Raw genomic sequence first — 13,772 nt, forward strand, 5'->3', positions numbered from 1 at the left:
TATCACTTAACACTGGGTCTTTGTCTTCTTTTTTTTCCCAACAGCAACAGCTGGGATGAGCATGTCTTCGAACTGGTTCTACCCAAAGCCTGTATGGTTGGACATGTGGACTTCAAATTTGTTTTGAATTCAAACATCACCAACATTCCCCAGATTCAAGTGACTTTACTTAAAAATAAAGCTCCAGGCTTAGGGAAAGTCAATGGTAAGAAATAAGATAACTTTCAGAACATTATTTCTTTTCTTAAACTCATTATTCTCTTTGATAAAAATTGCTTGAAATAGTGTAAGTATTCCAGTTTTACTTATTTCCATTTTACTGTGTTTCTCAGCATCATGGGCTGTTTTCACTTACCGTGTTTGAATGTAAACAGTTTCAAAATCCTGACATTTATACAAATAAAAGCACATAGCTCAGAAAGATTGAACTCAATTATTTGGTACTGCTTGAATCCTACAGTCATTAAAAAAATACATTGTCAGTTGTAAATCATCTTAGAGATTGACTGGCAAAACAAGTGGTGCTCTTCTAAGGTCTTGGTATATAAAAAAAAAATTTACAATAAATCGTTCCAAATCACAGAAGGAAATTATTTGCCAGTGAGAAAATGACAAGGCTTTTCTTGATGGCAGCAGAAAAAAAACTGGCTTGCTTGGGAATTCTCTCATCCTTTGGCTCATTAACTAAGCTCTGTGAAAGCTGCAGTATGATTTCACGTTTTGTTCCTTGCAGCTTTGACAGAGGAGACCAAAGTTAGGAACACTCTTGCCTTGGGAAGACTCCTAACCTGGACTGTGCCTCTTACTAGCTCTCAGGGAAACTGTGAGGGGGTAGTGTAAATTGAAAAGTCAGTTCTTTGATGTGGAAGAGTTTGTGCCTCCATTGGGATTTTCCTGTGGTAAGAGTGTTCATTGCATATCCTGCTGCCCTGTCTGCTAGGAGAGGAAGATATTACATGCAACACCTCCTCCTATTGAGGCATTAATTGGTTATCTTTATCTGGCCACATCTTTTCCAAAAGCTTCTGGGAACTGAGTACTTCAGAGAAATTTTGCTGTCAGATGTTATTAAATTGGTTACTGGATATAAAATGTGTTAGGGAGAACAGAAGCATGATCATAAAAACCCTTTTTTTTCCCTTTTTCCTGTTTTTTTTATTGCTAAGTAAGAGCATCCCAGTTAAACAAGGGTAACAGTGCTGTAAATTTCCAAAATGAATGCAGAGATACCAAAGATCATTGACATGCTTCCAAACAACTTCCCATTCTGTAACATCCCCCAGTGTTTAACAACACAAAATGTGTCCTGGATGTGCTTCCTTTAAATACTGGTTGTTATCCAAGAACAAAATATTCTAGCATAGTAATATTCTTTGTGAAAAGTCAATTCTTTTAGGATACAAGATGGCTTAGATTTAGCAGAAGTGCTAGCTTTGACTGCAGGACAGCAGACAACAGGTGTTCTTTCAGTTTCTTCATTTTTTTAATGCTTGAAGTAAAACCTTAATTTTAACATGTAGCAGAAATTTGTTCTGTCAAATTAAAAGACAGGATAGATAGGCCATGTTGCTCTTCTGAATGGAACCTGCTTTGTTTTCAGCCTGAATTCAGTCCATTTGCAGATCTGGATGCCAGAATTAGTCTGAAAATATTCACATGTGGAACAAAACAGTAGAAGAAAAGCTAAACTCTTTTCCTTAATGCTTCGGTTTTAAATATTTCTGAGCAAAGAGTTTCATAATTTGGTAATTCTTTGGAGACTTTTGATTTTGCTGTGAACTAGATTGCCAGAGCTCTCTGTGAATGCTTTTCTGCACAGAGCTCTTCCAGAAAATGATATTTCACTTCCTTTCATATACTGGAATTTGTTTTTTTCTGTTATAGATAGGGCAGAAAAAGCATGGAATGGGGGGTCAGTTAGCCTGGAAAGGACTGGGGAATGTGAGAACGCCTGCAAGGCAGCCTTGGCAAAGTCTTTTTTCTTTTCTTTTCAGTAGGATTGAGGAGGCACAACTAACCAACATGTTTCCAAAGTGTGACTGCATTGCAGTTGTTTCCTCCCCTTTTTCAATTTCTCGAATTTTGGAAAGGGACCTTAGTGACATTTGCCTTTTTAATATGCACTATTGAATAAAGTAATAGGGCACTAATGGTTTCATTATAGGGGAAGACAAACCTAGATAATTTATATCTGTGATGGATCTTAACCAAAATGTTCTAATCCTAGAGAGAAGTAATATTCAGGAGTGTTTGATGGCTCTTGAAAATATATAAAAACCTCAGACTGAAATTCAGTTAACTCCCCCCATTCCCTTCTCTCCTTTGATAGGGGGAGGAAGGAACTGAAATTTTAAGATAATGAGACCTAGGAAAGATATACAGGGGAGAATTTATTCAGTCATTTTTTTGTATGACAGGAACCCTGGAAAGAGTTAAATGTACAGTGTGTAGTAATGGGAAGGCCAGAGGCATAATTCCTCCAGATTGGAATTAATGGTTCTGGTGTGGCAGTTATTTCACTGTATATGTTTCTTGTTAATTTGCTTGCATGCCCTCTTCATCTATGATTCATGTGATCCATTAATTGAAAAAAAGGCTGTATTTAAGTATTACCAAAATAATGTTTGGTGTTCAGCGGGACCAATCCAGTTATTTTAAGTTTAAAGTATTTAAAGTTTATAAAACTTTCAGTATCGGAATCTAATTGCTTAGGAGTAATCTGCAGTTGATTATTAGGGGAAAAGAATTTGGGCAGCATTAAAGCAAAACAGGCTCTTTAGAGCTCATTCGGAAGTATTTTTTTTTAACTATTTGCTGCAACTTTAGTTCAATCCTAATATGAAAAACGTGCCTTTTTATTTTTGTGGGTTTGTATTAGAAATAGTGTTGTGGGCAGAAAGCTGATAATTTTGCTGTGAAAACTACTGCTTGTGTTTTTCCTGAGCCTTGAGCAATGTTTGAAATCTTGCTAATATTTTTATTTCCAGAAGCAGCAGTAGATAGACAGATCACATTTCCTTTATCTCCAGCTCTTAATATTGAAGTGGAGAGAAATGGAAAACCAGGACTAGTGGAATTCAATGAAGAAATGCAGTATATGGATGTAGAGGAACCACAATGTAAGTTTTATTTATCTTGTTATATTTTGTTTAAAGTATGAGCTTTTTTTTTTTTTTTAAATGATACGCTGGAATTCCTCTGCAAAGAATTCTCAGTCATTTAAAATATAGTAATTTCTCATCTCCCTTCATAGTTGTTTCTCTCACAGGTCTGTTTGCTTAATGAGTTGAAAGTTTAACCCAAACACACCAAAATAATCCCAAACTACTGAAGAGGTTTGTTACTTAAAAGCAGATTAATATTTATTTGAATTTAGAAATAAAGTAGATTGATAGGGCACCTTCCTAACTAAAATTCTTACACTGTTCCAGCAGTATTTTACTTTGTTTCTTTAGCTAGGTTTAGTATAATTTTTCTTTGCATACCTGGCTTTTACAGAGATTGCTGCCATAAACAAAATAAAGAACAGCTAAAGAATTCATAACTAGTCCTGTTGACTTTGAGTCACATCACACTGACTGTGCCTGTTTTTATAGCTTTTTGTTAACCAGCACTCTTCCACAAGATCTCTTAGGCTGTGAAAGGCAATAAGAGTGGGTCTGAGTGAGGAGAGCTGCAGACTAAAAATTGTCAGTTGTAGTGATTCAGTATTCTGGATTCTTTTTCTTGTCTTTTTAACAGTCTTACTTTACACTTTCTTTTCACTCATGTTATCATGCTTATCCTAGAGCATGACTAGAAAGGTCCTTTCCAACCCAAACCAGTCTATGATTCTATGACTCCAAGAAAGGTGTTGGAAAGGATGAGGGGAGGAATCAAAGGGGTGATAAAAATGCTGAAAGGAGATGTTTCATGCTGAGAAAGGAGCAGGAGAGATGAGTGAATGATGATTTCAATAGTTTGAATATACCACAGGAGAAACAAATCAGTCTTCTTGTTTTAAATTTAATTATTCATTTTGTTTTGTTTTAAACAGTTCTGTCCTGCTTCAGTAAAGACTGAGTAAGAGTTGTGGATCTATAATATTGGTTCATTATTTCATCAGTTGTATATTTTCTGACTTTGATAAGCTGGTCAGCATAGGTATTATCCACATTATACAGCTGAAAATCGTTTGAAAACTGTTGTTTACCTTTATTGATTTCGCTGGAAAATGCCTAAAAATGAACCTCAAGTAATTTTTGCTGTAGAGTTATGTGTATTTAGTAATCAGAGTTTGACATGGTGTATTTTTAATCCATGCAAATGATCAGATTTTGTGACAGTTATGGCTAATTCATATCCATGTTACTCGTGGTTTTTTAAGGTCTTAGACTGTGTCCATTTCTGGAGGAACACAAGGAAGATATACTTTGCGGTCCAGTATGGCTGGCTACTGGACTTGATCTATCAGGACATGCTGGAATGTTGACACTAACAAGTCCAAAGCTTGTTAAAGGTAAACCAGTTTATAATGCTATTTGCATGAGGTATGTGTGACTAAAGTGCATCTCATATTTCTGTAGTCAGACTTAGGTTTATTTATTTTCACATTGACAAATTTTACTGTGTAACAGTTTCAAACCGATGGTCGAGTACTATAATTAATATGGTTGAGCTCTGCTTGTGCACTGTATCTGTGAAGTTGAAATCTGTTTACAACTTGCCTTAGTAAACTATGCAAATTCTCCCTCCCTCCCTTTTTTTTCCCCCCACTTTTAGGCATGGCTGGTGGCAAGTATCGTTCATTTTTAATTCATGTTAAAGCAGTGAATGACAGAGGAACAGAAGAAATCTGCAATGGTGGCATTAGACCGGTTGTTAGAATACCACCTCTAAAACCTCAGACTAACAAGGGCCATTCACTTGCTTCATTGTTGGCAAAAGTTGCAGCAGGCAAGGTAATGAACAGCCAAGGAAGACGTGTGTTAGTTGTAGACTTGGTGTGATTTATGTGATCTGAAAACCAAACAGCTGTTCGGAGAATTAAGATCCATTAAAAAATTGCTTTGTAAACATGATACTGTGTTGACACCTTCAAGAATTAAGAGTTCAACATCTCTTAAGTTGTTTGTTTTGTGCATATTTAGTTGAAAAGGTCTGTTCTGCACTTTCACATTCTGAGTACTTGTTTTTGAAACCTCTGTTTCCCTGAGTATTTTCAGTAGCTGATACGCCTCATCCTCCTATGAAGATCTCTGTGTGTGTGTATTTTACTCTTGATCATTGTAGTTCTAAGATTGGATGATATGACATACATCTTGAGGATGTTATTAGAATAGTTAGAACATGGTAATTTGTAATTAGTGAACAAAATTAGTTTATTTTAATGCAGTACTCAAGCTGAGAGATTTTACTGAACTGTTTGCATTTCACTGAACAAGGTATAAAAATTAATCAATATCAATGTGATTTTTGAATTTTATTTTTTCCCCAAAAAATCAGGAAAAACCATCTAGCAAAATTGAAGGTACTAATTCTTCAAGAAAATCAGATAATCTGCGAGGCTGTGACTTACTTCAAGAAGTCTCTGTAACAATTCGAAGATTTAAAAAAACTTCAATTTCAAAGGAAAGGTTAGTAGGTGTTTTTTAATTCTGAAGAAATATTAGCTTTAGTTACACTTAGCATAAAAAGTTTAGTCCTCAAAATAGCTTGGGTCAAGCCACTGTTTCAAGTTGTCATTTCATAAGCTTATTGTGTTTGGAAAATCCTATAAATTATGAGCTAGAGGGCACTGTTCTGTGCAAGCTGTGGTAGAAAAACATCATGCAGGAAATTATATGTTGAGTGATTATTTTGCCTGACTTGAAAAAGCAAATAAGTTTTCTGGGTAAAGCAGATAAATTATCTGGACAGATTTTTTTTAAAGGAAGCATCTTCCCTTTCTATTTCCACATTGTCTGGTTTCTTACAGCAGAGATTATATTTGTCGAAAAGTTTAGAATCAATTATAACTCACAAATTGTTACTCAAAGAAGTGGTTAAAGTCTCTGGATTGGTACTGCAGACCTCAATGCAAACAATATAGTATTTAAAGTGTATTACCAGCTGCCACCCTACAATGGTGGCACTGACTGTAGTGGGCATAAAAAGGTCAAAGAGGCTGCAAAGAGGTATGTGCAAATGTTTGCTAAAGAGTGTTGTGGATGGTGAGAGTTTGTTTATGTTTAGAAGTTGCTAGACAAGTTAATAGGAGGAAAAAATTCACAAAGATTACTAGGTATATAGTAAAATAGGAAGTTCTACGAGCAGAAAATAGGAAGATTGGGAATGTGTGCATGGAAGGTATTATATATGCTTGTGTACTGGTTTTACGCTTATCTAGGATTCTCTGTTTTGCTGCTCTTATGACAGGATACAAAGCTGGAGGGACACTTTAATGGGAGAATGGCCATATTGGATAATTCTGGTTTTTATCTCCTTCCCCTCCTCCCTAGAGTTCAACGGTGTGCCATGTTACAGTTTTCAGAGTTCCATGAGAAGTTGCTCACCACTCTTTGCAAGAAGACAGACGATGGTCTGAGCACAGAACACTCTCAGAGTCTTGTACTTGACACGCTTTGTTGGCTGGCCGGAGTGTATTCAAACGGACCTGGCAGGTAAGGGAGGAACTGTGTTCAGATTATCACGGCTCTTTCTCAGTATCAGTTCACTTAAAAAAAAAAAAAAAATTATATGATATTCTAAAGTATGCAACTTGTTTTTACAGCTCAAAGGAAGGAAATGACAGTTTGCTTTCTAAAACACGTAAATGTGTCTCTGATATTATACGGGTTTGCTTCTTTGAAGCTGGGCGGAGCATAGCTCACAAATGTGCACGATTTCTTGCACTGTGCATCAGGTCAGTCCTAATTATTTACATTTATTTTTATTTATATATTTCTGTTTTATATGTATTTGGGGGATTTGCATGCAGTCTGAAATGTACAAACGTGTTTGTTATTGGTGGACATTGAATTCATAAAGCAACAAGATCTGGAAGATCTGTTCAGGAAAAATGTGTTTAGGGTATGACTGCAAAGAACATCAGTCTTTCAGCTTCATCTTCTGGAGGAGATGTCATCCTTGGTTCTTTCTTAAATAAATGTTAAAGTGTCTATGTGTTTCTTTGTAGCAATGGCAGGTGTGACCCGAGTCAGCAGGGGTTTGGATCAGTTCTTCTAAAAGCTTTGCTTGACAATATGCCTCTTTTGCCTGCTGCTGCGACAGGTGGTACGTATGTAATGTTCGTTGTTGTAAATAGACACAGTACATTTGCTGTTTGACATGTTTTGTTGGACTCTCTTGTGAGATAAGAATTAGGTAATTGTTCGGTTAGTACAAAATGCTTCTTGGAGTGGTATGGTCAGGTGGTATCCAAGTATGAAGGAGGCATTTGCAGATAGTGGAATTTTAAGCAAATGAGCTTGCTTAAACCAAAATGCCAAGTCTGACATTTCTGGAAGAGCTTAAGTAAGTTTTGCAAGAGTTTTTGAAGGTGTTCGGCAACAACAGATTCTGTTGACATAAGTGACAGTCAAAATTGTCTGTTATTTTTTAAAATTAGGAGATTTATTCCAGGAAGCCTGACTATCCAAATGATGTCCTACTAGCAATCCACTTTTGTTTCTTCTGCACCTAAAAGAAATTAACCAAGTTAAACTCCTTCCTTGTCTACATTGCAGAGTAATGGTGTCTTAGCACCTTGTTGAAGCTTCTTGAGTGCCAGATGGGATGGGAAGATGACTTTACCCACATATTTGGGGCGGCAAGGCCTGCTTTTCACACTAGGACATTGTTAAATTTCTTCCAGCTTGGCATCACCAAGGGGTTTTGCAGAAAAATTAGTTTGCATTCCAAAAGGCTTGGTTGTGCTACCACCCAGGTAGAAACACATAACACACTGCTATAAAGGGTTTTGAATGGATGGGGAGTGAAAAAGAAGGAGGAAGCTGAAATTTGTTTCCATGCAGTACCACCTCAGTGTGCTCACAGAACTGATTTGTAAGTAAACAGTGACTCCAGGAAATACAGATTAAGGAGACAGCAATTAAAAACCAGAGGATAAAAGCAGAAAAAGAGTTGAATCTAGAGCAGGGCTTGCTCTGATAGGATTGGAACCTCTAGCCTAGCACCTTAATAGATCAAGAGGATTTTGATTGTTGTGGGCAGAAGCAATGAAGGAGGTATGTAAAGCTGTATCTTGGGAACCTTTTTGCCTTCAGTTATGTGTTAGTTGATAAGACAACTGGAAGTACTTGTGGAAACTAATGATTACAGAATGATTCTAAATTGAAGTCTCTCGAAAAAGAGAAGGGGTAGAATACTTTCTAGTCTGTATTCAGTAACCATTAGATATTTCATTTATCACTTCCATTAATTATCCTTCAAAGTATGCTTTTTCAGTGAAAAATTCATATCATGTTTCACCTGATTTTTTTTTTTTTAAAATGCAGGATCCGTATACTGGTATTTTGTATTGCTGAATTATGTAAAGGATGAAGATTTGGCAGGATGTAGTACAGCTTGTGCATCATTGCTAACTGCTGTGTCCCGACAGCTGCAGGATCGCCTAACACCAATGGAAGCGTTACTTCAAACAAGGTACTAAGAAACATGGATTATGTAAACCTGATAAAAACAAACATAATGTGTAATGCCATCCTTTGGTGTTCTGAAAAAGGTTGGGTGTTTTGTAAAAAGATACATTTTGCCATATTTGTTTGAGCAAGGATTAATTTGCTACAGCTCTGGAAAACGGTTTTAACTCGTGCAAAGTTAAAGATGAGTTTAATTGTTATCTCACATTTTATATCAGCAAATATATATGTAATGTTTGATGTCTGTGCAATCCTTAAGTTAATATTTATAATTTTTAGTGTAAAGACTAACACAACATGTCCTATTTTGAGTATTGGAGGGAATCAAATATACCAAATAGTTTCAGTTCTACAAAACTGTAGTCTCTCTGTAGGCTGACCATACAGTTGATGTATTTCTACTAAAGGACAGGTCTCTAAGTGTAGAGATCTGGAGTAATTTACTGGGAGTGCAGGTGCTTATTTTAAATTATGTATCAATGTAATTTCAGACTGTGATGTTGCATATTTTACATATTGAACTGATTTGCCACTTAGATTTGTATTTATGTGATGCCTAAAGGAAATCTCTGATGGTTCAGTTTTGTAGCAGTTTCCAAAGCTGCATTATGGGAACATGCTGCTTTTTGACATCTTTTTCAGCTGTGGTTTGGGTGCAAGAGGTTTCCTCAAAGTCAAGTAAGATCAAGGTAGAAGAGGTTTAGTGGAGGTTAGTTCAGAATCCTCAGATAAAATGGTAAATGTAGTAGAAAATATAGTAAGCAAAGTTTTGAAGGCAGGGAGGATGTTAGATTTTTTTGTTGTTGTTGTTGTTGGGTTTTGGGGTTTTGTTTTGTTTTTAAAGGACTATAATTCCAAAATACTTGATAAGAACTTATTCTCAGGTGTTATACTTGGATCCTTATCATGCTGTCTACTGCATACCTCTTCGTAGTTATTCATTTATTTCACTATATGTAATCCTTGCAGTTGATCAGAAAACTTATCCCAGCAATAGAAATGGTACCTGGATGATTGGGAATTTTGAACTGAAAAAAGGTTTTGTGTTCTTACGTGGAATTTTCGTCAGAAACCCAATGAAGGAGAAAAATGTGAAAATTACACTTGACATGAGAAATGGCACCTTTCTGTGGGAATTGACTTGTTCCTTCATAAAGATTGCTTCCAAGTACCTTAGCATATCTGAAGTGGAAGGTTTTTTTCCTTTCTAGTTACCCACTTTTGAATTAGGTACATGTGATATTTCGGATCACTTAGTGGTGAGCACAAGTGTCTGCATGTCAAGGAAAGATTTCTCAAGTGAGCTTCTGTTCTTGGTATCCTTCAAGCTTAGGGTTTCTGAATGTTTCTAGATGGTGTTTTACTGATTTTTTTTTTTCTTGGAACTAAATTTATATTCTCTTTTAACTTGGTAACCCTATAGTTAGCTTAAGAAAAGCAGCAGACGCATCTGTCTAATTCCTTATTTGATTATTATAGCTCTCTAGCAAGGACTTACTATTTGATTTAATTTACTAATGTAAGCAAAATTTACTGGCCTTTCCTTCATATGTCTACAGATCAAGAGAATACTGTCATTTTAGTTTGGGGGTTTCTTTAAGAGAAATTAGTAGGCAGCCATTGCTTTGCCCTTTTTCCCTTCCCTCTCCCTGAGTTGTATTTCATCATATTTGTGTGCATTTGTGTTGCAGAGTTTATAGTATTGTGGTTTTCCTCTTTCTATTGGTCCCGGGTGCAATAGTCTAACATCTGGTAGTCAGATAAAAGCAGATGTCTAGTTAAAGAATCTTCACATTCATGTTGTCTTCAGGGAGAGTAGTACTCATTTTACTATCGTGTGCTGCAATAGAGCAAGTACAACTTGCAAGGATAAGGGCAGTTGGGTGTGATACATGATTTGCAGTTCAAAGAACAACCAAAAAAGGGATTTCAGACAGTATTTTAGGCTGTCTTACAACAAAGCAGGTTGATTTGTCTCTAACAAATCTGACAAAATTTTTCCAACTTGTTCTTAAAAGTACCCGATTCGAGTAGTGGTGGAATTTAAATATTCTAAATATTGTAAGGTGTTACACGGCTTAATTATTCTTATCATTAACACTTGAACTGTCTCCTGCTCACATCTAATCTGAAATCTCTCCTGCTGCAACTAAAGCCTTTTAGTGCTTGTGTTGTCCAGTTTGGCACATTGGCAATGGAGAGCAGATTGTTTCATTCTTAAAAATTTTGGATGTCCAGGGTTTGTTTGTATCTGGATTGTGTTCTCCAGATCTGTAGTCATTCTTAAAGCATTTCCTTGAGCTGTTTTCTTTGGTCCTTATCTTCTTTGTATTGTGATACACAAAATCTTAGACATTACTCCAGTTGCATGTTCTGAGGAGTTAAGTGGAAGAGGCATTTTGCATACTTTGTATTCATTACTGCACAGTTGAATAGGGTGATGGGTTTTTACATGACATTGTTGATTCATTCTTTGGTTTTTTGTTTATGTAACTTCTATAATCTTTTGAGAAAAGTGTTGCTAATGCAGCTTAAAACTGTGAACCCGATCATTCCAGCTGAAGGATGGGTAAAAGGCGCTATGCTTTCTGAAATCACAGAATATTCTGAGTTGGAAGGAACCTGCAAGGATCATCAAATCCGTATCTTAAATGAATGGTCCATATGGGGATCAAACCCTTGACCTTGCATTATTAGCACCATGCTCCAACCAGCTAATCTGGGTTGGACAGAATGTATTTAACGCTCAAACTCTTCATTTAAATCATGCAAGTATTGTATTAGTGTTGAGCTGACCTATTTATTGAATTTGTAAATCTGAGGTGTAAAACAGGCTGTGAAGGTACCCCACTGAATTTTGAGCATTTTTGTGTGCTTTAGTGGCCACTTTGCTTATGAAACAGGGTCAGGCAGCTAACAGGTCAGTCTTGTCAGATGTGCCCTATGCACTGGTCCTGTCCAATGCATGCTTGTAGTGAGCAACCAAGTCTCTTTTGTGTTGTTCTTAGTATAAAGTTGTCATCTTAAATTTGCTACTTTGTAAGTAACTTGGTTGGGAAATGTACATGAAATGGGTTGAACTGTAATTCTCACATGATCTGTAGCAATTATTGCCCTTTTGTAACATCATTCATCATTTTCTGACTAATTACAGTCATAGTATTTTGTGGCAAAAAAACATTGAGCTAATGTGGAAACATTTTAACATTCACAGAAGTCTGGTATCTGTTCTGCCTTGCTGCTGGTGTTGTATTTGTGTAGACATTTACACATTTGTGACTACCTGATCAAAAAAGACATGTAAACACTCCAGCCTTCTCAGCCCCCTGTTGGGGTCTTTCCTCACTTGCTAAAGAAAAGAAGAAACTGCTTGGAGGCAGAGGGAAAAGGCAGAAGAACTTACTGTCCCTGCTGGTGTGTTTGTGGAAATATTTCATATTTCTTCTGTCTCTTGCCAGTCAAGGTGCAGAGTCTTGTTTCTCACTTTTTTACCTACACAGGTGTTCTTTCTTTCCTGCTTAATAATTTGGCCTGATTTCCATTTTTTTCCTCTTGTCAGTTGCTGGTAATAGGTATTGGTACACAAAACCAAACAAATGCAAACAAAACAAAAACAAACAAAACAAACAAACAAAAAACCCCCAAAACCAAACCAAAACAAAAAAACAACAAAAAAAAGCCAACAAACCAACACTGATTTTGATACTACTTTGGATTTTCCTTTTTCTTGGCTTATAAAACCTTAATTGATTTGGGACCACCCTCTTACCTGAGTGATGGTTCTATGTTTTCCCCTGCAGCACTGCCAGAGTAAATGTTACAAGTTTTCTTCTGTTGAGATATTTATTGCAAGCGTTGATTGGTATGCCTAGCAGCATTTCCTTTTAAATTTTTGCTTCAGCTGGAAGAACAAGCTGAGGTGGAATTTCTTTTGCTGTTTTGGAACGGTACTGTGCTTTTATTGACTTCAGACAAATGTCTGATTTACCATGTGCAGGCATGTGTATTGTGGCTAATTGTCTAAGGCTTGTAGTTCTAGTTTCCATGTCTGAGTGTGATTGTGCATCATGTTTCCAGGACTACATCTTCAAAACTATTTAGTAACAAAGAGTTACCTGTTTAGCATGATAAACTGTTTGAAAAGGCCATCTAATAAATTAGTTTAATGAAGTATAAGTAAATGATAATTTCTAAGATACGTCAAATGAATAGTTTAGAACATAATAAATCCTGGTGATGAAATACTTGGCCTTTTTCTGTAAATTATTTTATATGAATTCTTATTGTTTGAATAGTGCTGTTTGTCTTACTCCATTTTCAGATATGGATTATATAGTTCACCTTTTGATCCAGTTCTGTTTGATCTGGAAATATGTGGCTCATCTTGTAAAAATGTATACAACAGCAGCATTGGAGTACAGTCAGATGAAATCGATTTGTCTGATGTTCTGTCAGGTACGTATGTTTAGCAGTAATCTATTGTGGAAGAGCTGATAAATCTCTCTGTTATACTGTTTTCCCTCGGTGAAGATTTGGTTTTATACTTCCCATCTGTTTCATAGCTGTGCAGCCAAGCTGAAGTTCAAGATAGTCTCTTGCTTCCTGATATCTTCTACATTTCCTGTGGCCTTAGGGCAAGGGAAAAAGTCTCTTTCTGGAATCTGTTATTTTCTTACCCTGTAGAGTATCTAAGGGTAGAGATAAAACAGAAAGGCTACTCTCATTCCCTGGGTCAGAGTCATCTAGTAAGCATCTGTCACCTCTATGGAGTAGCTTCCTTGAGATGTGTTATTCATTTAGACTAGCAACACTTACGGAGGTAGGGAAACCTAAATGAATTTTCCCGAAGTTGGGAAGCTGCTATATGGCATTCCTCTACTTACATATTACATGTTTGATGGGTATTTTTTCTGCTTCAGAGGCATTAAAATACCTTAAAAGCATATTTGTATCTATCCTCTCAGGTTAGTTTGTAAGTGAACCTTTAGGCCATGGAATGTCCAAAGAATTAGATAATTTTTACCTGTCAGGAAATTCTTTTTACAGCAAGCGTATTTATCCTTCATAGTGACTCCTTTCCTTTTCTTGTATACTATTGTCCTTCTCCTTCCCATGTCTCCCTCCATACAACTGTGTGAACTTCTTAGGAAA

General features: G+C 36.3%; 1 protein-coding gene across 1 annotated transcript in view; it reads left to right on the plus strand.

Moving 5' to 3' along the window:
• BIRC6 (baculoviral IAP repeat containing 6) overlaps positions 1-13,772 on the plus strand; it is a 171,501-nt gene that overhangs the window by 43,500 nt on the left and 114,229 nt on the right. Inside the window, exons 13-22 of the mRNA XM_017806694.1 lie at positions 45-205; positions 2,988-3,119; positions 4,367-4,498; positions 4,762-4,940; positions 5,485-5,615; positions 6,480-6,641; positions 6,752-6,883; positions 7,157-7,254; positions 8,478-8,625; positions 12,943-13,076. Of these exons, the coding sequence (XP_017662183.1) occupies positions 45-205; positions 2,988-3,119; positions 4,367-4,498; positions 4,762-4,940; positions 5,485-5,615; positions 6,480-6,641; positions 6,752-6,883; positions 7,157-7,254; positions 8,478-8,625; positions 12,943-13,076 (1,409 nt within the window). The remainder of the gene's footprint in view (positions 1-44; positions 206-2,987; positions 3,120-4,366; positions 4,499-4,761; positions 4,941-5,484; positions 5,616-6,479; positions 6,642-6,751; positions 6,884-7,156; positions 7,255-8,477; positions 8,626-12,942; positions 13,077-13,772) is intronic.

Source organism: Lepidothrix coronata, unplaced genomic scaffold (genome assembly GCF_001604755.1).
Source record: "Lepidothrix coronata isolate B3197 unplaced genomic scaffold, Lepidothrix_coronata-1.0 Scaffold16, whole genome shotgun sequence".
NCBI lineage: Eukaryota > Metazoa > Chordata > Aves > Passeriformes > Pipridae > Lepidothrix > Lepidothrix coronata.